Source organism: Cyprinodon variegatus, unplaced genomic scaffold (assembly GCF_000732505.1).
Source record: "Cyprinodon variegatus isolate N-32 unplaced genomic scaffold, C_variegatus-1.0 Scaffold229, whole genome shotgun sequence".
NCBI classification, from domain to species: Eukaryota; Metazoa; Chordata; class Actinopteri; order Cyprinodontiformes; family Cyprinodontidae; genus Cyprinodon; species Cyprinodon variegatus.
The window spans coordinates 214,896-239,528 of NW_015150682.1; the positions used below are offsets into that span (position 1 = coordinate 214,896).

Below are 24,633 nucleotides of genomic sequence, written 5' to 3' on the forward strand. Positions count from 1 at the left end.
TAAGCCCAGATGGAACATTGTAAGATGTCAGTCTGTATGGAAAATGGATGAATGGAAGGAGAGGGACATTGTTGCTGTTCTTTAGGTCTGTTGAGGATATATTCATGTCTGTTTCTCTCATGGCTCTCTCACCCACATCCATGCCAGACTAAATATGCAAGCTGAATTCTCCTCTTGCTCTGTGCCGTGCTTTTAGATCACAGTTTTTGCTTTGATCCGTACCTTTGGCACAGAAATTGTGGAATGGAGCAAATATTGACTCCATCTGAGCCAGACAAACCAGCTCCCCCTCACAGTGCTCTTTTTCTTTTAGTTTCCATTTACACTTGCTCTGTCCCCCTCTAATCTGCCATTACCTCCTTCTCTCACATTCCCTTTCATGCCGTTCTGTGGCTGCCTTTCTTTGCGCCTCCTTTGTGTCCCTGTCTGTCATTTTCTCTCTTTCACTCTCTCTCGACCGGGACCTTTCAGGCTGCAAGTGTTTTTAGCTCAGACATCCTTTCCCCCCTCTAAACCCCCCTCTATAGATTTTTTTTTTCGTTTAAATGACACAAACAATTATAATTACATACCAATACATCTATGTGCACCACATCTTCGGTTGAATACACCTAGATTTAGTTTGGAGTGTGTTCTTTTTTCCCTTGGCCTTTTATTTTTGCCAAAATAAGATCATGTAAAGTTCACATGTGCAGAGCACAAGGAGACAGTGGGAGTTGTCTGAAGAGCAGCTTTTAAAAATAACTGAGATTTTACCACGTTTGATGTGCTTTCATGTTCTTAGGTTTTTGGCACATAGCATTTAGATGAGATTTTGTTGATATAGTACAGTTCAAGCTTTGGTTGGAGAAAAAGATAAAGTTGGAGTCTGCAAATACCTATAATATCTTGGATTATCCTTTACAGAAAAGGCAACTCTTAAAAAGTTCAACTAAAGGTCAGTAAGAAAAAGTTAAACTTGTGACACTAACAGCTTTTCAATAAAAGTTTCTTGGATAAACCTAAAGGATCTTGTTCATTATCATAGATGAATAATATTACAAATCCTTTTGAGCTGAAGCAGCATAGTGTAAATGAGCTTGGTAGATGTCATAAACCAAAGCCAGGTGGCCAACTATTCTAACTTAGGATGTTTAGCTAATTGCTAAAGGTAGCATAATTCTTACAGTCAGCTTTAGCACATCTTTTTATTATGTAACCCATCCTATAAATGGTCTTATGACATTGTTAATTCAAAACTATCTTTTATCTTATCTTGAATGACCTAAATACAGATTCACTCAGCAATCAAATTTAGTTTCTAATGGCAGGAGTTTCTTCCCTGACATCAAATCAGGAAATCAATAAGATTTTATGACAGTAAAACTTTGTGACATGTGCATATATCCTTAAAACTGGGTTAAGTAGCTTTAAGAAAGAGCAGATCAGATTCAGAATGTATGTTTCTTAAATATTACACCAGTCAATATTAACTTAAGTTTTTACTTATTAAAAAATATTATGTTCCAAGTTTGCAATATTCTTTTTTCATTGAGTGAGATATTTTTTAAAGGAAGAGCCTCTGTAGGGCAATCTTTTTTTTCTAAAGATAAATCTGACTTTACAAATACAGCTTCACTCTTCAATAAATTCACAACTTTCTTCTGCTGAAACAAATTGTGTTGCAGAGCTAGTCTGTTTTGAGCATGTTTATTCTCTATGCTATGAATCACGACCTTCCTGTTAATTTTGGGCAGAAAACTTTTTAAACTTAGCTCAACATCATAATATTCAATGAAAAGCATTTCAGCTGATCTCTTTCCAGCTCAATTTTAACTAGATTGTGTGATACTGACAGACAGGAAACCAGAGCCAACTATTCAGTCTCACCATCGCCATGAAATCACTGTAAACAGTTAATATTTTGCAGACACTAATGACCCATTTTGAATGATTGTCATCGTAGGTGCATGTTCATGAATGATTTAACTGAACGACAGGGAAACACATAAACATGCTCGTCCCTGAAATCAGTATCTTACTCTTGTGTTCCTTAGTTTGTTCCTGACTTTTTTTTCTGTTTGTCTCATTTTTTTCCATTTTCTTCTCACATTAGATCCTTTTTTTTTTTTATCAAAGTACCTGTGTCTAAACATCTTAGTTACTCTTAGTTCATTATTAGCCCAGTCTTCTTTGTTTTCGGCCACATCCTGGTCATACGCTTGCTTGTGTTGATATACCCTCAGAAAGTTGTATTTCTTTTTTCTGTCTAATTTCCCATATCGTTACGTTGTATTTGGATTTATTCTGCGTTTACCAGAGGATCGCTGGTTTATACAGCCTTCTTCCTCATTGACACCCATTTACACAAAGAGAAAGTACCTGATATACCAGGGCAGTTACACAAGCATATGAATGGCTGAACTCCATAGTGTGGAGCTGAGAAGTAGTGTTGTTTATTTAGGCTCTGCCACCTTCAAACAGCATTTATGGGAGCGGTCAAGGGAAAACACATGTTGGCACAACCCTCCCATGTTTGCCCAAATGTTTTCCATATAAGCATACCACTCCAAATATAAGCATGCTCAGGCATTCAGATCTTGCTATACCAATGGTTCTCCTCTTTTGGACTTTGAGTTTCCAGTTATTTATGTCATTCTGTTTTGTTGATCTTTGTTTTATTTTCCATTTTGTATTATATTTAAGCAGTGCAGATTTTTTTAAGTTACTCTCTGTTGCCCCCTTGTGCCAGTCTCCTTTCCCCTAGTTTCCTTCTAGTTATTTCTTTCCACACCCGCTCCATATCAGTTCATTAGTCCATTATTTTTTTGCATCCATCCATCTTCTTCCGCTTGTCCAGGGTCGGGTCGCAGGGGTAGCAGCTTCAGTATGGAGGCCTCCTCCCGATGGGATGTGCCTGGAACCTGTCACCAGGGAGACGTCCAGGAGGCGTCCTAATCAGATACCCGAGCCATCTCAACTGGCTCCTCTTGATGCGGAGGAGCAGCAGCTCTACTCTGAGTCCTCCCAAGATGGCTGAGCTCCTCACCCTATCTCTAAGGGAGAGCCCAGACACACTACCGAGAAAACTAATTTTAGCCACTTGTATCCGGGACCTCATTCTTTTGGTCATGACCCAAAGCTCATGACCATAGATGAGGGTAGGAACGTAGATCGACCGGTAATTAGGGCTCTTGGGACATAGAATGTCACCTCTTTTTTTTTCTGTTCCCCATATATACACCTCCTCTGCAGTTCCTCATTGCTGGTTTCTTGTTGTTACTTGGCTCCCCATGTTTGTTCTCCCCTGACGTCTCCTGGTTTTTGGTTTCCTGTGTTTTGATTCTTGGATTTTTTTTCTGTTGCCTTTTTGATTTCATTAAACCTGCAAGAACTCATCTCTGCCTCCCTCATCTCAGCATTTGAGTCCTTTACCAACCTCCACCTAACCTTAAAAACTTTTTTATGGTCACTTTTATTTTTACTATAAAATGAAGGGGCCCTAAAGCTGAGCTCTGTGGAGTACCACTGGGAAGACGAGGAAAGAAGAACACACAAGCCCCCAGTCTAGTGAAACCCCTCAGTTAAGTTGGATCTAAAACAATCCAGTTCTTTGTCACCCACCCATTTTTTTGTCTGATCCAAAGCCATATTCAGCAGTTTGGTCCAAAAGAAAAAGAGGAACAGAGTCTGTAGCTAAATGTATACAATTAAAACCAACACACCCACGTAAGGATATAATCTGCTCTATATACCTTAAAAAAAAACAAAAAAAAAACAGCTTGTCGTTTTAGGTTGAGTGTCTCATGACCAGGAACAGGACTGATGTGTCGTTTGACCTTCATGTTTTTCAGCTCTAAAGAAAATCTTTCAGAGACTGCAAGGAAAATGCCACTCTGATATGCAATGCTATTACTCAGCTCAGCGGGCTGAGATAAACAGATCTAATGCTCAACAGACCTCCATTAGGAAACAATACGCTAAAGGCTGTAATTTTATGTTGTACTGAGGGACTGAGATGAACATGTTGCTAATCGGGCTCATGTAGTAGGTGGTGCCTGTCTTTCAGCAGGCCATAACGTAAGTCCTTTCTTTTCAAAGATGAAGAGAACGAAAGAAGTGGAGAGTGGGGGGGAAATGGGGGGGATGGGGGGTGAAGGCAGGAAGGCAGTGCCGAGTTATAAGTGGTCATGGACCACCGGTGACCATGGCAATGACCTCTGACTAATTGTAGCTACTGATAGACATGGTCCTTAGAAGTCCAAAATATCCATTTTGCTAACACCAGAAGCTTCAAAGGACACCTCTGTGCTTTTTAAGCCCCTGGATTTGGCCCACGTTCTTGATTCGCTTTCTGGCATTTTTGTTTTACTTTTGCAGATCAGATCTGAAACCCTTATGTGTAATATGGTTTATCTTTAGTTGTTGGCTTTGAAGTTTCCTAATCTCTATCACCATCTTTGTTGTTATATTGTAGGAAGGGCGTCCAAAAAAAGCAGCTGGCACAGCTCAGGGGTATCCCAAGCTCAGGGTTTGTTGATGCACTGCATGTTCAACCATTCCTCCCTGAATGCTCTGCAGCAACATGGTGGGAGATGTTAATGGAGTCATGTAATGCTGAATGTGCTAAAAGGTTTGCAAAGGGCTAAAAAGTCTGGACTGGATCCACAGCATCTGCTTGTTCTTGATCGTAGTATTTTAGTTTTTACCATGCTTTTATTGGACTTTCATATTCCTAGTATGTGCCAAGTTCAGAATTATTCATAACCCTGGTAGATTAAGGTTAAAGGTGATATTTTTATGCAAATATGTAAATCTGGAATCCAGATTTAATCTCTGACTCACTGTGGAGGGAGCTAAAGATTATGGTGATGGCAAGGAGGCCTTCCAAACACTAACATTTGGTGCTCGTCGCTGAAGACGAACTGTAAAAACATATTGGTTGGCAATTGTTAGGTTATATTGCTGCAATCTGAATAAAGAATCTGTTGATAAGAGTAAAAATGTTCAATTTGGCATTATTTGTTATGAAACGGGAAAGAAGGACCTAGTATTCCAGGCGAGACAGACAATGAGATAATTCAAAGGTGTTTATTAAAACATAAGATCACAGAAGCAGGCTGTGGATCTGCAGCAGCTGTGGACCGCTCATTACATGAAGCTCTGGTTGGAGAAAAACACGTGTAACTGACCATGATAATCTGACAGAGGACAAATATCAATGATAGTCACTTACTGGGTTTGACAATTCAGTCCACTGCCAAAGAACACGGTAGGATCCAGCTGGAGGTCTGCCAATTAAATGTGGCTGGCACCGCCCAGAGTAAACTAGATGCTGCAGTCAAGAAGGACAAGCAGGAGTCCAAGCAAGGTGAGGCAGACAGATCAGAACAGGAAGGCTCAGAGGTCCAGGAGTCCAAAACCTGATCAGGGATGCCGATCAAAACAGGAACAGGCTGGTCCAGGGTTTCAGGAGTCCACAGAGAGTTCAGGTAGGTTCAGGGTTCCAAGAGTCCAACGCAGATTTCAGGCAGAACATTCAGATGGGAACAGGCAAGCCCAGTAGTTGAGAGGCAGAACAGGTCAGGATAACAGGAACAATACGAAATGGTAAAACTGCTCTCTCCACCGAGACAAAACAGGAACAAGGCACGCTCAGTAGATAAGAGAGAGAACATGATCAGGAAAACAGGAACACTACAAAACACTGAAAACCACCACTGGTCCCGGAGAATGAGAAAATGAACTAAAGAAAGAGCAATGTTTTCAACCTCAAAAGCCCCATCAAGATCTGACCATGATAGCCGAGACTGAGCCGTATCTAAAAAAAAACAGAAGCAGGTGGATTATATGTATGGTAATTGGAAACTGGACAGAGTTAGGTAGGTGAACTAAATGAGCAATTGGGCCAGCTCTCAGAGTCATAACCATGAAATTATTTTGATACAGTGTCAATAAAAACAGATGAAAAAATGTAGAAAACTGGTACAACTTATTTACATTTTCTATAGGTTAAATAAAGTAATTTTAAATCTTGATCTATTTCAATTCAATTCAGTTATTTATATAACGCCAATTCCCAACTCTATCTAGAATCTATCAGATGACTTACTTTGGCCTCATAAACCAGAAGCCCTTCTACTTTTATAAAGATCGGTTTCTCAGTATGTTACATCCACATACGTAGCTAGTGGTAGTTAGAACCTCAACAGTTGTTAAATTTTACAGTTTTTCCCTGCAACTTCAGAAGAATCCAATTGACTTTAGAGAAAAATGATTCCCAAATTCAAGTTTAGAGGCTAATTATTCTTAACATTGATTAATATTACTGCAACTTTAGCAATGTTTTATTGTGATGTTAACCACTCATACTAGACAGTTGGAGACCTTCAATCTTCTATGATTAAAATCAAACTAAATAATTTGCATTAATCAGACTTTTGCCCCTGCAGATGTATGCAATGGCAGTTCTGTGTGGATAAGAAATATAAAGGACTCTTAACCCAGCTTATTTTAGAAAGACGCTATGAGTGTTGTGATTTTTTCCACATGTCTCACTTACTGATTAGAAAATGTCAGTCACAACAATTCCCAGTGCTGAAGCATATCATTTTACAAGTTTACTCTGAAACTACAGCATAATTTGACAAAATGATCATGCTGTGCCCTTAAGAAGACCTTTAGTCTGTGATTTTGCATGTACTTCTATTTGTATATTCTCTGGGAACATGTGTAGCAGTTCTTTGTTGTTCTCTGTGATGTGTATTTTCTGTATACTCTGACTCTTCCCTATCTTGGACCAAACATAAACTGAAGGCCAACCACTGTAAACATTTTCTGTGCATTTTTAGTAAATATTTGTTGCTAGACTTTAGATATAATTTAGCTCAGTATGTCTCAGTTAAAAGTGAAAGAACTCTTGTTTCCTGTTCTAATGGAGTACAGCCAAAACTTGGGGATGTGACTCAAAGACAGCTTCTTCCTCAGAGCTGTGGAAGCTAACTCTCCCCTTAAGGCTTATGCTCTCACTATTTATTGCATTTTATTGCTCCAATTGTAACGCATTAAAATGTTTTTTTATAGTTTCCACTCCGTTGTGATGTGAAAGCTGCAATGCTCCAAACAGAGTTTTATGTAGTGGCTCCAGTGTATGCATGATGACAATAATGTTTATACAGAAATACACTTTAGCCTCATCCCTTCCTAATAAATCTTTAAAATCATAAGCCTATCCTCCTGTTTTTAATTTGGCTTAAAGTGTCAGATGTTTTTTTCATTACTGTTATTTTGAAGTTATATCTCTATGCGATTTCTTAAAACTTTACAGCTCATTTCCAGTACTCTGATGCCCATATCTCAACTCTTTAAACCGCCTATTCCTTTCTCTTTTTTGCCCTTTCTACATCTGTCATCTGTTTTGCTGTCTTCTCACACCCTGCTTTTTGTCTGATGGATTGAAAGCAGCTCTTCCCTCATCTTTAAATCAAATCAGCTCCCAGGAGCTGTTGATTTTTAAAGTGCTAATTGTTATGTTTGTTTTCTTTCTCTAAATGTATCACACAGTCACGCCTAAGCAGTGAGGGAATTAACATTTAAAATGCTAATGATAACCACATTTCAGCAAATATGTGACACAAATTTGAAACAAATGCCTCAGATAATCCTTTTACATGAGAGCAAGGTCTGGATCTTCTGGCTTGTTTATGGAATCATCACATAAACCCTGAAGCATCTTTGTTATTTCACAGAACAATTGAACCAGATTTTTTTTTGCTTTTAAAGCCCCTTGCAAAAGTGGTCAAAGTCATGTTAATTTTCAAATAAAACTTATGTGTATTCAGTTTGTATTTTATGAGGTAGACCAACACAAAGAAGTAAGTAAATATGATGAAATTTTTTTTATTACGATTCAGTTCATAATACATCTGAAAAGTGTGGCATGTATTCATATTGAGCAGTCTGAGGAAAGCCGCTACGTATTGCAGGAGAGGAGAAAAATTTGTTCCCACTCCAAAAACTGTCAGAATGAAATGACCTCCTCTTGGTCTCCCAGAAAACGCTGCTTCTCCATGACATGTCATCTGAGAAGGACTTTTTTTCTGTTAAAGAACAGTTCTGTGATTGATCAAGATTTGGATCATCATCATCTTTATTTAGAAAGTGCTTTAACAAAAGCCAAAGCTGAAACAAAGTGCTGGAAATCAAAGATGACAAAACAATCAAAAATGTTTGTGTCAATCAAGGCTGAGAACCCGGTATTCAGACAGACAGACAGTTAGATTTCTCAAAAAATGTTTATTTAAAAACGATGGACTACTTTAATTTGGTGGAGGATGAAAATGAATGTGTGAGTCACAAACCTGGTCTTAAAGTTCAGTCCGTACCCAGAGGACCAGGTGGATTCCAGCCGGTCGCTTGACAACACGATACGGAGAGTCGCCCAGACGTTGAAGCGCCAAAGCCAGTATCGAGGAGATTCACAGAAGTCTGGGACAGGAGATCAGAGATCTGAAGAGTTACCAAGGGGAAATCCAGGTTGTCGCCAGGATTCGTTCCAGGTTCCGTAAACAGGCAGAAATCCAGCAGGAATCCAATAACAGGTCAGACGAACAGAACAAAACCGGAACAGGCAGGCTCAGAGGTCCAAAGGCAGAATGGGTCAGGATCAGGTGAACAGAGAACACTTTGATTCACCAGAAGACTCTCACCAAGGGTTCCAATAATCTGGCTGATGACTGAATCATTACAGTGAAATAAGGCAACTTTAATGTCGTGGATTGCTGGTTAACACAGAGAAATTATAGGAAATTGTATGATACATCCTCTAAATATGAATCATTTTGTTTGTAAACTGAGTGTTTTGAAGGTGGTCAGGGAGCTCAATATTGGTCTCATCTCTCATCTGAACAGAGCACCTGCCTTGTGGTAAACTGCCCATGAGACTTGTTTTTAATTCTCTTCATACAAATCTCTCAGGAGGAACAGATATGTATAGTGCATGGCTAAAACGCAGCTCCTCCAAAATGTGAATGGGTCTGTTTGGCTGATGTATAAAACTGTCCATGCCGTGCATACTGAGATTTCTTTACATAGCACTGGACTATTTTTGCTGATCATATAACTGCTAACTGTAAAATAAATAAATAAATAAATAAATAAATTTCACTCTTTATACTAAAGTGTAAATGGTGTGGCAAGGTGCAGTAAATATGATATGAAGAACTTATATAAAGAAAAGTTGGTTGCTCTGTTTTCTTAATATGTTTTTTCAATATTAAAATGTTTCTAGTTAAGTTTTATTAGTTTGAAGCCTTAACTGGTTGCTTTGATATTGGGTAAAGCCTTTAAAATTCTTGGCTATGCTGTCAATCTTCTCATAGCCACCTCTTTTGTAGACCTCCACCCCATCGCTGCCTCCAGTCTGATCTCCCTGCATCTCTGTCTGCATACAGAGTAAACAAGTTGGCAACAGGGAGTTCTCACATCTGCCTCAGACCAAAGCCAAGAAGACTTCCCAGCCCACAAACACGCACATCTACATGTACAAGCTCATAATGCAGCCTTAGAAGTGGCTTCTCCCCTGGGTGCATTTATCTGGGCTCCAAATTGTTGGAGCATGTTTTCTTTCTGGAGTTCAAATGTGATTAAACAACAAAGAGAAAAAACAGGCAGATTTCTACCATATCAAATGCTTTCTGTTGAGCCAAACAAATAATTTTATCTGTTTACTGTAAAATAAAATGATAAGGATTCAAGTATCTCGCGATGCTTGTCTTATGATCATTTTTAAAGTAGTTGGAAAAAGAGCATTGGCTTGCAGCTGCTGCAAGAATATCACTCCTGTCTGACTAAAGTGGATTATTTCTCCTGATCAGTGTGACCAAGCACAATGGCCCATTATGATGATGGATCGTGCAACAAGAAAGCAATTCTGAACGCTAGAAAGCTCTAAAAAACTATTCATAGCCCTTGAAGTTCTTTTTGCATTTTGTCACAGTCCATAGATTTCAGTGCATTGTTTCAGTAGTTTAGGGTAGACTAACAGAAAATTGAGCATGATTGAGAAACTTGAGGTGTGTGTTTGATTCAGCTTTGTAAAGGTAATACACAAGCAATTCGCTGTAAGGTCAGTGAGGTTGCAGGTGATTGTTTCTTTAAAGTCCATTAACTTTCTTCTCCTCATGTCTTACCAGTTCCTCCCATTGTCAAGCCTTCACCAGGTCCTTTCTTTGTTGTCCATTCAGACTAGATGGAGAATGTCTGAGAGACTCCAGAGTGAATCTTCCCGTAGATACTTAATTACAACGACTGATAGACGGATAGGTGCAGCGTCAGCAGTGATGTGGTCGCTCTACAGTATAGGACTGTCGTGGTGAAGAGAGAGCTGAATGGGGGGGCAAAGCTCACGATTTACCAATCGATCTATGTTCCTCCCTTGTGTATGGTCATCAGATCTGGGAAATGACAAAAAGGACAAGATCACAAAAAGAAGTGGCTGAAATGAGTTTCCTTCACAGGGTGGCTGTGAAGGAAACACATTTCGCAATCAGTGATATTGGGTGAGGAGCTCAGTTACCCGGGAGGAGCTGGGAATTGTCTTGTTGCTCCTCCAAGTCTAAAGGAGCCAGCTTAGGTGACCAGGAGGCATCTGTTCCAGATGCCTCCTGGTCACCTCACTCGGATGCTGTTCCAGGCATGTCCTATTGGGAGGATGCCTTGTGGAAGGCCCAGGACACGCTGGAGGTTTTATGTCTCTGAGCTGGCCAGGTATGGATGGATGGATGAATATGCTACAGTTCATCGAGAAACGTCAAACACAGGACCAAGCGGAAAACAGCCGCTCAAGCAAAAGCGTGCTTCCCTAACTTTTACCGCCCACAAGCTCCAGATTGGCTTTCTTTGTTTTTCTTTTTTTTGTGTGATTGGCTGTCTATGCTGTCACTCCAAAGTTCGCAAAAACAAAAATTCTGATGCACTGCTTCATATGGTCTGTGATTGGATGATCATAGTACTGAAGTCCTAAGAACTACAGTAATTATATCTGTAGAGTCACAAGTCTGTTTCTCTGCCTGAGGTACCTTTTGTTCCAGGAGTTACGGTTTTTGATTAGCATGCACGTCTTTCCATGGCTACAGGTGGTCATAAGAGGGAATTTGCTACTGTAAATTGGACGTTTTTTCTTCGGAGTGTGTCACCTAATCTAGAGGGGTTGTAATAGGTGTATGAATTTACACTAAACTTTGAATGATGTCATGTGCATTTGTTTGTGCATGTGTGTCTGTGTTTGGTAATTAGGTGTGCAGCCAGGAGTTCTAATAAAACAAAACAGAAAAGAAGACACTTCTAAAACACTAGCACCCCTTTTGTAACACCTCCACTGGCTCCATAAAGCAACATCCACTTCAAAATCTTCCTCATCATCATCCCAGTAATCTTGTAAAATATATAGTTTTATTGAAAGTGCTGATAGACAGAGATGGCAAAAGTACTCACTTTCTGTACTTGAGTAAAAGTACAGATACTTGTGTTAAAAAATACTCTGGTAAAAGTGGAAGTACTGATTAAACTTCTTTACTCAAGTAAAAGTAACAAAGTACAGGCTTGTAAATTTACTTAAAGTATAAAAGTAAAAGTAGAAACCACTTTTTTCATGCCGTTGCCTACATTTTAAATGGATGTCTGCCAATAGGACTAGATCTCCGTTGTGTTCATTTTCAATCATCTCGTCGTCCATGCTACTATGCTAAAGCCACCGCCACCAAGCTGCAATGATTTGCCGCGAATGAATACCGCCGAATCTGTCGATTCATCTTGTAGTGGTGCGTCAAATGCAACGTAGATTCCCATCCAATTAGATTGAATTTGGTATTGATGACGTGAAAAATAATAACGGTAACTCCATTGAAATGATTCAAAACTAAAGTAACGAGCCATTTTTTAAAATGTAAGGAGTAGAAAGTACAGATATTTGTGTAAAAATGTATGGAGTAGAAGTAAAAAGTCGCCATAAAAATAAGTAGTAAAGTAAAGTAAAAATATCAGAAAAATCTACTTGAGTACAGTAACGAAGTATTGTACTTCGTTACTTCCCATCTCTGCTGATAGATAATATTATTTAAAAAACACAACCTTTGAATGTGATTTTATACATCTCAACTCATAATAATTGTAAAACTACAACCATATAGTAAAAGTGGATTACTGCAATCCAGATTGTCAGAATAATCACCTTTCCGCATACATTCTATAAGTTTCTTTATGCCTACATGTCTTGTGGATTGTTGTCATGATGATACATTCACCTGAGCTGCAAGAGTCTGCAATTCATCCATAACACATTGTGGACCTGCTAAGGGCCCTGTTACACCTTGCCCATTTAGACAGTGTATGCTGACACCCCAGAATCTCCTAAAATGCTGGCATACACTGAACTTTCTATGTATGCTTTCAAATTTGTGCATATACATAGCATATTCATAACAAGTCCAGAACTTATCTCCAACGACAGCCTGACTTATATTTTTGATTCAAAATGGCAGAAATGGCGTTGAGTTCAACGCTTTATAGAGTGGACCAAAAACAAAAGCCTTGTTTTGGCTTAGGAAACGTCCAAATTGAACGAGTCCGCCCCTTAGGAATGGGCAGTCTGTGAAAGGGGGGGCGTTAGGGGGAATTGTTGGCCTGGTTGAACAGGCGAGATGTTCTGTTTCCCTCTAACATGTCAAATACCTTGATATACTTTGGAGATAAGTTATGCATAAGTTATGCACAAGTTACTCATAGGTTTAGGATAAACTAGACACCTTGACTAATGAGTAACTTAAACTTAATGTCTGTCAATGATTAGATAACTTTCCTATAAATTATGCCCCACATATGGCATACGTTGGCACATGTCTGGGAATCTTAAGCATGCTCAAAATTTCTTGACCTAGTTGCCATATGTTGACGTGTGCCAGCGTGTTTCAGCGTAGCTCAGCTTAATTCAGCATGCTCATAACTTATATAAAACATACCCATGATTTATACCCACCGTTTTTGCCAGGTTTTTTCTTACATAAGGCTAAATCGTCAAGGTGTGACAGGGGCATAAAGCTCTCCTGCAGATTTAGGTAATTTTATAAGTTAAGCTAAGAACTTTCCATTCAATTGGTCGTTCACACTGCTCCATTTAATAAAGGACCACCTAGATGCATGGTAGTAAATGTCTCTGAATACAAATGCACTCTGCACTTTTCAGATTTTTATTTCAATAACGTTTTAGAGGGATACATTTTTTTCCCTTTGGACCTCACAATGATGGATGACTACCTGTTTGTCCATCTCATGAAATCCTAGTAAAATACATGTGAACCAAGGGTCAGAATACTTCTTGAAGGTGCTGTGTGATCACTCATTTAGGATTGAAGCTGTGAAAGGTTGTGTTTGACTTATCTGTGTGGAAATGTAGAAAGAAAGTTGCATAATCTGTCCATCTTTGTGACTTTTGCCCTCCCAACCCGAACCCCCACGCCCCCTGGCTTCCAGGCGTATCCAGTTGGATGGACACAAAGTTGTGAAGTGAACTCAGCCCAGAGAGAGAGAGAGAGAGAGAGAGAGAGAGAGAGAGAGAGAGAGATCAACCCATCCCACTCCATGGAAATCGGGAGTGACTGTGACAGAAGGAAGGGGACAGAAAGTCTGAGAGCAGAAGGAACCCTGACTGAAACTTTATCACATGTCCTCCAGGACCGAACCGGACCTTTAATCTGGACAGCCATTGGATAACCTGCGGTTCAGAAGTGTGTTGGAAACTGCTGCGAAAATGCGGTCCGGTTCTCTGTTCAGGTAAAACCTGAACTTTTCCAGCTGCTGCTGCTGTTTCCACTCCGACACATGTCCGTTTGCATCCTCTAAAGGAACTATGGTGATGATGATGGAAAACTTTACTTTCCAGTTTTTGGTTTTACGCACGATGTGTTGCGCACAGAGCGCAGAGCGAGATTTATGAAAGGAATTTCCCTACAGGCGCGTTTTTAAGAAAGGAGCTCCCCGTTTCTCCTCTGGATGGATTTTTTTTCCTTCCTAAGGTTTCCCCCCCTGATGTAAATCCCTCACGTCTCGCTCTCTGTGTTTATTCTACTATGCGCCACTGTTGCGCCGTGCGGGAAAACGTGCAGTCCGGTAGGGGGTCTTTACTTCGGCCTGAGCGGCTCTGTTGTGTGGCTGTCGGGCTCTGTTCGGGACCTCTGTGTGAGGGGGGGGTTTCAGGGGTAACTGTGTGGTGTGGGGAAGTTTCCAGAGACCACGGCGGTGCACCACAGTGGGAGGAAAGCGCATATTACTCTGCCTACATGTGGCTTGTGGAGCGCTGATTGCGGCCACGGTTCGGTTCTCTCTCTCTCCTGCAGCGTCCATCTAAAAACCATGAGGATCATTTTGTGAAAACACTTTTATTTGCCTGCCACTACACTTGTCTCGGTGTTTTTTTCCTTGCTGTGATAATTATAGCTTAGAATTTTAGCAAAACAGGTGTATTAAAGTGAAATGATTCTACTTTCAGAGCTAAATCTCAAAGAGAAAAACTTTCAAGTGTCAAAAACTACACTATAAAAGTAGCTGTTCTTTGAAGGCTTTATAAGTGAAGTTGTATCATATCAAACAATGTCCCTAGCTTTTAATATCTCAATCTGAAACATGGTGGTGGCAGCATCATGCTCTGGGGACGCTTTTCTTTAATGGGGTTCTTTAATGGAGAAACGGATGGAGTTAAATAAAGGAAAACAATGGGGAAAAACGAATCATCACAACACAGAATTATGCTGGAAATATTGGGACTAAAACCTTAGAATCAAAGTTTGGATCTAAATAATTTTCACAACCTGTGGCAGGCCTGGTTCACATTTCATAATGGAGTAAGTTCAAGCTAATAGTTATATAAATAAAATCATTTCCCAATCTTTGAATATCTCACAGGGAGCACATCCATCATGCAAATAACATTAAAAGCCTATCAAAAAACTGCAGACCTACAGAAATGTGGTCTACCACCTACTTCAGGGCACGAGCCCATTATTCAGAGAGGCAGACATGTTCCTCCTTTCTGCAGGAGCTGCAAAGATCCGTTCAGGTAGTTTAGCACTAATCTGGCCTTTACACCCGAATGAGAAGTAGGGAGTCTTTGTAGAAAGAAAGCCACATGAGGTCAATTTTGCAAAAGCCATTAAGTGGGGAGGTTAGGTTATCTCAAAGATGCTCTGGTCAGATGGAAACAAATACCTTAGATGGTGAAACATTAAAACATCGTCGGGGAAGCTGGGGTTTCCTCCTCTTCATATTTATGTTGGCATATCTCATAAAGTAAAACAGTCTAAAGTTGGTGAGCGTAATGAGGCAAAATGTTAAAAACAAACACCAAATATGTAAGAACTTTAGCATCTTTAACACAGAAGTGCTCAAAATCTCTGAGTGGTTGTTGAGTGTCTGTGTTGAAACCATCTCCTCTGGGTGTGTGTAGACCCTGGGAGAGGCATTCCGATGGAAAAGCCGCTTGCTCTTTAAACTCCATTTGTTTATTAACGCCTTCTTGGATTTCACACATTGATGTTGGGATGTTTGCATATGAACCTCCAGTGAGAATAAGAACGTTTTTGTCCAGCCGCTCTCATAGCCTACACACCACCTTTAAAGGGAAACAAAGTGACATAATTGGTTTTTACAGTAAACATAGGTCACTGGAACATGTGACGGGGTGGTCAGTCAACACATCTGCTTTAGCATGAATGTGTAGCGATGAAAGCTGATGGGGAATAAAAGACGCCTCTGTGAGCGTTACCGTGATTATGCGTTCATGACAGTGAATGACTCTTGGCCTCATAAAGGTTCTTATTCAGCCTGCTGTTGTTTTAAATCCTGCCTCCATATCTGCCTCATCTCTCACCCTCTTTTTCTCCCTCAGGCTCTGCGTGCTGTGGGGCTTTGTGGTGGTCACGACCTCCGTGACCAGTAAGGCTGCCAAGAGGAAGGTGAGTCATTAGATCATCCAGTTGGGTCAGCAGAAAAAAAAACAACCTTTGTCACAACAGTGGGGTGAAAAGGTGACAGGAGTCAGAGGACAGGTTCAGATTTTTCTAGTATAAACTTTACTAGAACACCTTATTAATAATGAAGCAAACAGAAATGCTTGGAAAGTTTAAAGCATCAACATTTTATTTGTTGCAGGGGGCTTGAAAGTAAAAGCTTCAAGGTTTTAAATGCAGATCTTTAAAGGTTACAGTGGCTTTAGGGGAGAATCAGGAAACAGAACGAGTTAAAAAGTAAAGTTGATATTTGAAGTCATCTTTGCTGTAAGGAAATCCATAGAAACTGGAGAGAATGAGTTAGATTTAAACTGGTTGAAATCAGATTCAGGGAGCATGCAAACTTAAAACATTTTTAGTTTTAAGTGTGAATGTTCTCCCCATGCATCCATGTTCTTCTTATCATTCTTATAATGGGTCACACTACAAATAAAACGTTTATTTCATAATTTAATTTGCAAGGAGCACGTTGCTTTGGTATTAGACTTCATTCTCATTCGTTTAGCAGATTTTCCCCCTTTGTTTAAAGGAACTTTTGGCTCTTTTTTATGATAATATATATCTTTTTTTTTGCTTCCTGAAAGCCAGATAAATTGCAGCAACGGGCTGGAATTGGCCTGCGGACCTTTGTTTTAACAGATCTTAAAAGATTTTTTTTTTAAAGTAATTATGTCATATAATCTATAGACTGAAATGTTTGCTATATCTAAATATTTCAAATTTAGTCACCTCACAAAGACCATCTGCAATTTTTAAGTTATGCCAAAGATTGTTGATGACTTTAAGTCTGTACTTTTACTGAGGCATAAATAGTCTTTGATGTAAAACCCAGTAACGCTTTGTTGCCTTGCTGGAAGGTGAACGTAGGAAGCTCCATCCATTTTCTGTTATTTCTGACCTATGTTCCTGTTCCACTTTAACAAATTCGTTCCCACATCATAATGCTGCCTTGAATGTGTTTCACTGTAGAGATGGTGTGTTCAAGGCATCTTTTGTCACATAGAATTTTATTTTTTGAACAGAAAAATTAATGAACAAAGAATGTTTGCTGTGTTCCTGGATGGCTTGTAACAACCTCCAAACAGGAATTCTCTACCCGGCTTTTGTTCAGCAGTGGCTTTCCTCTTTCCATTCGCCCTTTAGCACAAAATGGAGGGCATGACTAATAGTTGTCCTGCCAACAGATTATCCCTTCTCAGCTGTGAATCTCAGCAGCTCCTCCAGAGTTACCTTTGGCCTATTAGAGGCTTTTCTGGTCATTCTTTTAGCTTATTTTGATTGAACAGTACCCTATGAGATGTATGTCAACCCTTCTTTAAAAATCTCGACGGCTTCCTAAACTGTCCTGATCAGTCCGATGCATTCCTTGGTCTTTGTAATACTGCTGTTCATAAATGCTATCAAACAATCCTCTAAAGCCTTCACAGAAAAGCTGGATTTATAAATGAAAACCTGTAATCCCCTGCAAACAGTTAGTTGTGCTGGATCTCAAATGTTGTTTTTGTTTTTTTTAAGTAAAAGAAGGCAACATTTAAATGCATTTCACACTTTTTGGATTTCTGATTTAACCACAGACATCTTTTTTTCCTTTTTCCTTTTATTATACCTTACTGTGCTTTGATCTGACACACAAAACCCAATAAAATGCACAGGGTTAGCAGGTGTAACAACAAAAATTTTAAAAGTTCATCAAATATATGACTTTTCCAATATATATATATTTTGTATGCCTTTCTGTCCTCCATTTGATGAACTGTAAACCTACCCAGAGTCCAGCAAAAGGAGGAATTTAAAAGTTTACTGAGATCTGCAATAGCTGGAGCTTTATAATGATGCTGGAATTATAAACTGAACTTCAAGTAGGAAAAGTAAAATTGATTACCTTTGTTTATTAGGGCAGTATTTATACGCATTGAATAGATTATCAAAGTTTGTCCAAATTTTTTCAAGCTCACTTTTTCAAATCACAGATACCACTAGACTTAAATATGCTTTTACATTTTTTTCGCATGGAGTTTTTTTTTTCTGATATCTCCACAGAAATGTAGAGAAACTCTTATTTGAAGTTTGAGATGCAGCGATAAAATCCTTAGTAAATCTTTCAGTAAATTGTAAGAACTGTGAATAAGGAAGTTAGCAGGCCTTTTAATGTCCCAGAAAATGTTGCTGCTCTTGTGTCTGGTGCAGGTCTGCTTGGACACTGCGGCAGGAGTTTAAGCAGTAGCTCCAGAGGTCAGCGGTGGCTGCTGCAGGGGTCACTGCTCACAGCTCATTAATACTTCCAGTTATGCAGCAGCTGTGTGTTTAATGGCACTCATTCCCTTCACTCACATCCAACCCCAGTAAGCCTACCTCCATCACCCTTCCTCCTTCCTTTTCTCCCAGCCTCCCCTCATTTTTACCCCAGACTGCAATAGGAACTCTTATTACGATGGCTGTCCCCATGTCCGCAATCATTTATGCATTCAATGTTTACTTGGGTGTTTCCACCCATGTATGTACACACAAACATTTAAGTATTTGTAAATAAAGATTTAGGTTTTGGTTCGTTTTCAATGGAAACCTTTGTTCGGCTTCAACGTTTGCCTCTCTGCAAACCAGCAGCTTGGTTATGAAATGAGTGAAAAAACATTTATCTACAACCACAGCGGAGGGTACTAAAGCCTTCAGCTGGCTCTCACATACAGGCCCTCACACTTACATGTACACAAACACGGCACTGGGTCAGCCGTGATCTTCTCAGTCCTGCTGTGGGTGACTTAAGCAAACACAAACTGCTGGGAATTTATCCGACGGCTCTTAAACCGCTGCTGGCAGGTGGCTGAGATGCTCTTAAGCCCAGGCGATGAAGAGTTCAAGATTTATAGTTTGGCCTCAGAAGAAGGATGTTCATGAGACTGTGTTGATCAGTGGCAAACTGAGAAGAAATTCTGCGTCTGCTTATAGGGATTATCTTTTCTCTGAAATGGTGCCAGAGCTTTCAAATATTGTTATTCTTAAGGTTAAATTTAAGGCTGCCGTCTGCACAGAGGAGATGGAGGGCATCATATCAAAAGATTCTTTTTGACGTAATGCTGACCTTTGCTGGTTTCTGTTTTATACACTTTAAAAAACAGCTGCTGTGTTGAAACAGCTGTTCCTGAATCAGCCGGTTCTGAATGGCTTCCTTCATCGTATTGTTGTAATTTGAAAATCTTCTAGAACTCATCAGGATTCAGGCGGTCTCCATGTATATTTACTTTGTGATTGACTTTAACAACAGCAAGCCTTAACATAAAGAAATGGGTGAGATAAAAAAAAGTAGAATGCATCAATAAAGTAAAATAAAAATTAAACCATAACTTTTGTTAAATTTGATTGTTTTATTGATAAATCTTTAAAACACCAAAACAATAGTAGTTGTGTACCATGTATATTTTTTTATTGTAGAAAATAGAAATTAAAACAATTTTTTTTTTAATCCATGATAATTTTCCCACTTTTCCAACATGGATAATATTCAATCTGTCCAGTTTGTGAAATTGAACCATGCTTCTATTTGGGATGGAGCTAAATATAGATCATGCAAAGTAATTAACTGGTCCACCACAATATGATTTGTTTTTTTCTCTTTCAGGTGGCAGGTCGAAGGTCCAGACAGGTTTTTGAGGCGGAGCCTATTGATGCGGTGTGGTCTGTCTGGGGGGAGTGGTCAGAATGCTCTCAAACCTGTGGAGTGGGTGTGTCTCAGAGGACCAGGAAGTGTTTACCCCCTCCTCCACCTCCTCAGACCCCTCCTATCTCCTTTGCTTCACCTAACTGGGCGGGTTATATCCCTGGGAGCGTAGTGGGACCAGTTAATTCACCTGTCAGCCCTTACTATCCCCCTCGTTACCGTGGGCAACGCCCATCTTATCGCTCACCATCAGTCTCCAGGAGTCATAATCCTGGAATGCCTTTATATAGAAACACCCCCACTGGAGGAGAAGGGCCTCCTGTTCCGGGGCAAAGCAATAGTTTGCCTCCTTTTTACAATTCTGAAGTGTCCCCCGTCGGCCAGGAACCTGCTTACCATCCACAGTATCACATGAACTCACAGGGTTACAACCCGCCTGCACGGGTCTTCAGGAGGCCAGCTAATCCAGGAACAGCGAGGGCTGGGGGAGGCGGGAATAGGCGCTCCATCCCCACCAGTCGGGAGGGTTTACCTTCGAGGAGGTTAGTGAAACTGGAGATTTTAAAATAATCCAACATTTCTGAAAGCAGTGCTTCTCTTTTTCTTGTTTTTTTTCCTTCCACATGACCTAGCTCACCATCACTGATTAGTGTGACCCCCGCCATAAGCAGAAAAAAGGTCACAGAGTAAAGAAATGCCCTGAAGCAAATGAACTCTGAAACCACTGAAGGTCATGCCTAATGAGATTTCAGAAGATTTCAGTTTTTCTTTCACAAATACCAGAACAACATATAATGATTATAGGGTATTTGATGTCGGTCCTTAAGATCTCTGAATAGGGTTTGTAACATTGGTTGGGCTGAAAATTGCATATTTGCTGTTCTATGAGTCCTAATGCAAGCCTGGTTATGAGCCCCAGAATTAAACGACAGGTTTTCTTCCTTTTATGTTATGCTAATAAATATTTAGAAGAGCTGTGTGCTGATTGGTTGGTTTACAACAAGCGATGCTGCTGAGCAAAGACGCATCATAGCAACAAGCACTCACTTACTGAAACATCAAATTGTTGATATGGTAGGGTGACCAGATGTCCTGTTTTTCCCGGACATGTCCCACTTTTCATACCTAAAAAAATGTCCAGGGGGCTTGTCCGGTATTTTGTTCGACTATAGTGCAGCAGATCTGAGCCGTCAGCTCCGGGGCTAGTCAGAGAACTCTGGCAGACAGTGGCAGGGAGTCAGTGGGGGACAGAGCGACCAAACCCAACCCGGTGACGGTAGCCGTGGCCCCGTGCTGCACGGTGAGGTAGGCGGGGGGAAGCATACCGGTCGGGTTTGGTTGTTCCGTCTCCGGCTGGCTCAAGACCAGCCCCGGAGCTGATGGCTTGGTTCGAATGCCCGGTATGGTCCAGTCAGTGGCCCAGCGACAGAATCATTCTTACAGCTTGCAGTTGTGATGGGCTTAGAGTCGGAACAGCCCCTTGTTTCAGTAAAAGAAGGTTAACCAGTCCTGCCTTGAACTGTCCAAGATTTTGAAAGCTGTCTATGGTACAATGCTTAGAACAAATGAACAGCTGAGCGTCAAACTTTGCAGGAATCTTCTGAGATGTGGTTCTGGCTCATTTTTAATAGAAAATCTGCCTGCTTTGTAATTCTTGTAGAAGTAAACCCAACTGTAGGCTAAACAGCTAAACTGGTGTCTTACATCTACCTCTATTCATGTTCTTGGGCCAGTGAACTAGTGGGCTGGTCTGTATGTCAAATTCAGGGCGCAAAAAAAGTACAGGCCAGAACATTCCCGAATTGACGTCAATTTGGTGCTTCGTTTGGATTCGGCCGTTTTATGGTGGAAGTTTAGAATTGTGAGATTTGCAGAGAAAGGAGGTGCCAATGGGATTTAAACTTCTGTGTACGCCCATTTTACCCACTGAACTATTGTTATGTAATGTACACTTGGTTTTGCATTCTATGACCCCTTTATGGCTAACCACTCCATCACAGGAACAAACAGCCATGCACAAACACACACACACTGTTAAGGAGAATTTACAGTAACGAACTGACCTAATATTTGTTTTTTGGGAATTATGAGAAGATCCTGCAGAACCCGGAGAAAAACCCAAGCTTGCATGAAAAACATGGAAACTCGATGCAGGAAGTTTTGAATCACTGTTTGAACACAGCTCTGGGTGCATCAGTCATTAGATCAAACAACAGAAATATGCATTTTTCTGTTGGTCAGCTTTCAAAGAACTGTTTTTAGAGCTACTTGCTAATTTGTCTGGTGGCATCTTTAAGTTAAATGTATGTTTATTAAACATGGAGCACTTTGCAAAAATCACACCTTTTATTTAGTTTTAAATGTATTTTTTGTAATGTTTTAAAAGTGGACTTGATCTAATTTACCGGGGATTTTTAAAAGTTTTGGGGGGATTTTTGCCTACTTTTTGGCACAGTTTTAGATAAATAGCTGATTTATTTTCAATAAATTTAACCAAGGAATAATTTAAACCTAATGTGCTTCCATAAATCTCTTTCTCTCCCCTTTCCTAATTTATTTTTAACAATAAATACCCAATGTGCTGCGAATGATCAATTAGAAAAGTGTTTGCATATTCATTATTACACTTATATGTTTCAGGTATCTATTCTGCTTCATTATTCTATTCATTATATGTGATAGTGTTTCTTAATAGATTATAAACAATGTCTTTGATATAAACCTGAATCTCAGGCCTATTTTTTTCACAGCAATAATCACTGCTGTTGGTGAGTGGACATTTTATGCATTTCCTTAAGCAACCAGAGATTCATGGAAAATGACCCTTGCACAAAAAGGAAGTGAGTTTTGCATAGCTGGCAGTGGCAACAGTGGTTTGTTTGGGGCAAACAGTAGCCGCCCCGTTGTTCCCAGACAAAGAAATGATTTGTATCTCATCACAAAATACAAGACTGAAGTGATCCGATGGATTATTTTCCCAGAGTGCAGCATATTGTTAGGGATGAACTGAGGTTTGGGCTGTTTATCCACTGGAGGTTTCTGTAATGGAGGCTGGAGTTGTGCCCATCTCTGCCTCTGGTATCTGCTCTCTAATTACATGATTATATCTGGTTTTTATCATTCACACAAATGCTGCATGGCTCTGCCCTCTCACCACATCCAGATTGATCCATGTTTATATTCAGCTTACTCCACCAAACTGTTTTCTCTCTGACCTTATCTATCTAATAGTTGTAAATCTTTACTGAATAACATCTGCTCTCTGTTTTTCTACTGTGAATTATTTTTGCAGGGCTTCCAGCATCCGTCCAGGTCAATTTGGGTATGGAAAGGTTCCCTTCTCTCTGCCTTTGCATCGAACCAACCGCCAAGCTCGACACACTGCTAACAGTACAGACCAAGATCCCGGGCTGACTGACGTTAAAGACGACACAATGGAAAATGAGGAGAGGCGTGAGGTTGATAGAGAGTCAGAGAGAACAGAGGAGGAGAACGGAGAGCAACATGTCAGTGAAGCACCTGCTGCTGAGGAGGAACCCGTTCCCACAGAGAGCGTACGCCAGCATGGAGGCAGGACACCCCATCATGATCACAGAAGGATCAGAGTCCAACCTCAACACTCCCCGTCACGCTCCTCGCCCCCGTCCGTCTTTAACCGCCAACGTTTTGACTGGAACTCTGTCACCGCTCCTCCTCCTCCTTCTCAGTCTCACCCACAATCTTCAAGAAGCTCTTCTCTTTTTACTTCTCCTCTCCATCATCCCAACCCAGCGCACACAGATAGGGAACCCCACCCCGGCTTCAGATCCCAGGCCCCACCCACCGGCAGCATCTACCCCTTACAGCACCCAGCCATGTCTTCTCACCTGGAAGCAGAGGTCGGCAGGCACCCAGGAGGCGAAGTTCATCGGCCCTTTAGGTGCTCTGGGCCAGAGAGGGAGTTTCGCCGCTGCTTCTCACAGGTAGGACTTTATAATTCTTTATAACCTAAAGGCTCCAGAAAGAAAACTCCTCTTTAAATATTGTGGCTGTTAATATCCTCAGTGATTATCCTCCCATCATCGTCTTATGTCCTTTTTTATTTTTCCTCCATTGAGTGTTTAATACGATTGAGGGGAACATGTAAAGGAAGAAGCTGAAGGTCAACAGAGTGTGCTTGATATCTAGATAATTTCTCAGCTTTAACACTGGTTGTTTTTCCTCTGAGGATTCACATAGAAACTGGTTATTCTTAAAACTGCCTTTGATTGTTAAAGTTAACCAGTAGGGCAGTGGGTAGCACTGCTATCTTGCAGCAGTTCTGGGTTCGATTCCCAGCCCAGGGTCTTTCTGCATGGAGTTTGCATGTTCTCCCTGAGCATGCGTTGGTACCCCGGCTTCCTCCCATAGTCCAAAAACATGACTGTTAGGTTAACTGGCTTCTCTAGATTCTCCTTAGGTGTGAGTGTGTGCATGAATGGTTGTATGTCCTGTTTGTCTCTGTGTTGCCCTGCGATGGACTGGCGACCTGTGTACACCGCCTCTTGCCCGTAGACAGCTGGAGATAGGCACCAACACGCCTCGCAACCCCAACTGGGACAAGCGTGTCAGATAATGGATGGATGGATGGAAGGGTCCAACTGTTTTATATGTTTTACTATCTGCTTTTGTCGCATTGCTTTTTTTTGTTGCTTTTCTTTTCTTCTTATATTTTATTACAGCCAGTTGTAGCTCCTAGCTTCTTTTCTTTCACCTTTTGTTAGGTCAACAGTAAGAACACTATCCTGGGTAGGAAAGGAAGTCCAGAATGTGGTGCTGAATCACATAAGGGAACCACAAATGAAGGATGCTTGTCAAATTGGGACCACAGGCTTTAAAAAAAAAACAGAAAACATAAGTTGTACAAATATAAAAAAAATGGCAGAAATGCTCCGTTATAAAACCCAAAACTTTTGAAGTTGT

The 24,633-nt window shown here is 40.5% G+C and overlaps 1 protein-coding gene across 1 annotated transcript in view; it reads left to right on the forward strand.

Moving 5' to 3' along the window:
• The first annotated feature begins 13,601 nt into the window (after nt 1-13,601).
• The window catches only part of adamtsl4 (ADAMTS like 4), a 42,617-nt gene continuing 31,585 nt past the window's right edge, over nt 13,602-24,633 (forward strand). Inside the window, exons 1-4 of the mRNA XM_015381234.1 lie at nt 13,602-13,806; nt 15,917-15,983; nt 19,654-20,234; nt 22,985-23,654. Coding sequence (XP_015236720.1) covers nt 13,784-13,806; nt 15,917-15,983; nt 19,654-20,234; nt 22,985-23,654 — 1,341 coding nt within the window. The 5' untranslated portion in view covers nt 13,602-13,783. The remainder of the gene's footprint in view (nt 13,807-15,916; nt 15,984-19,653; nt 20,235-22,984; nt 23,655-24,633) is intronic.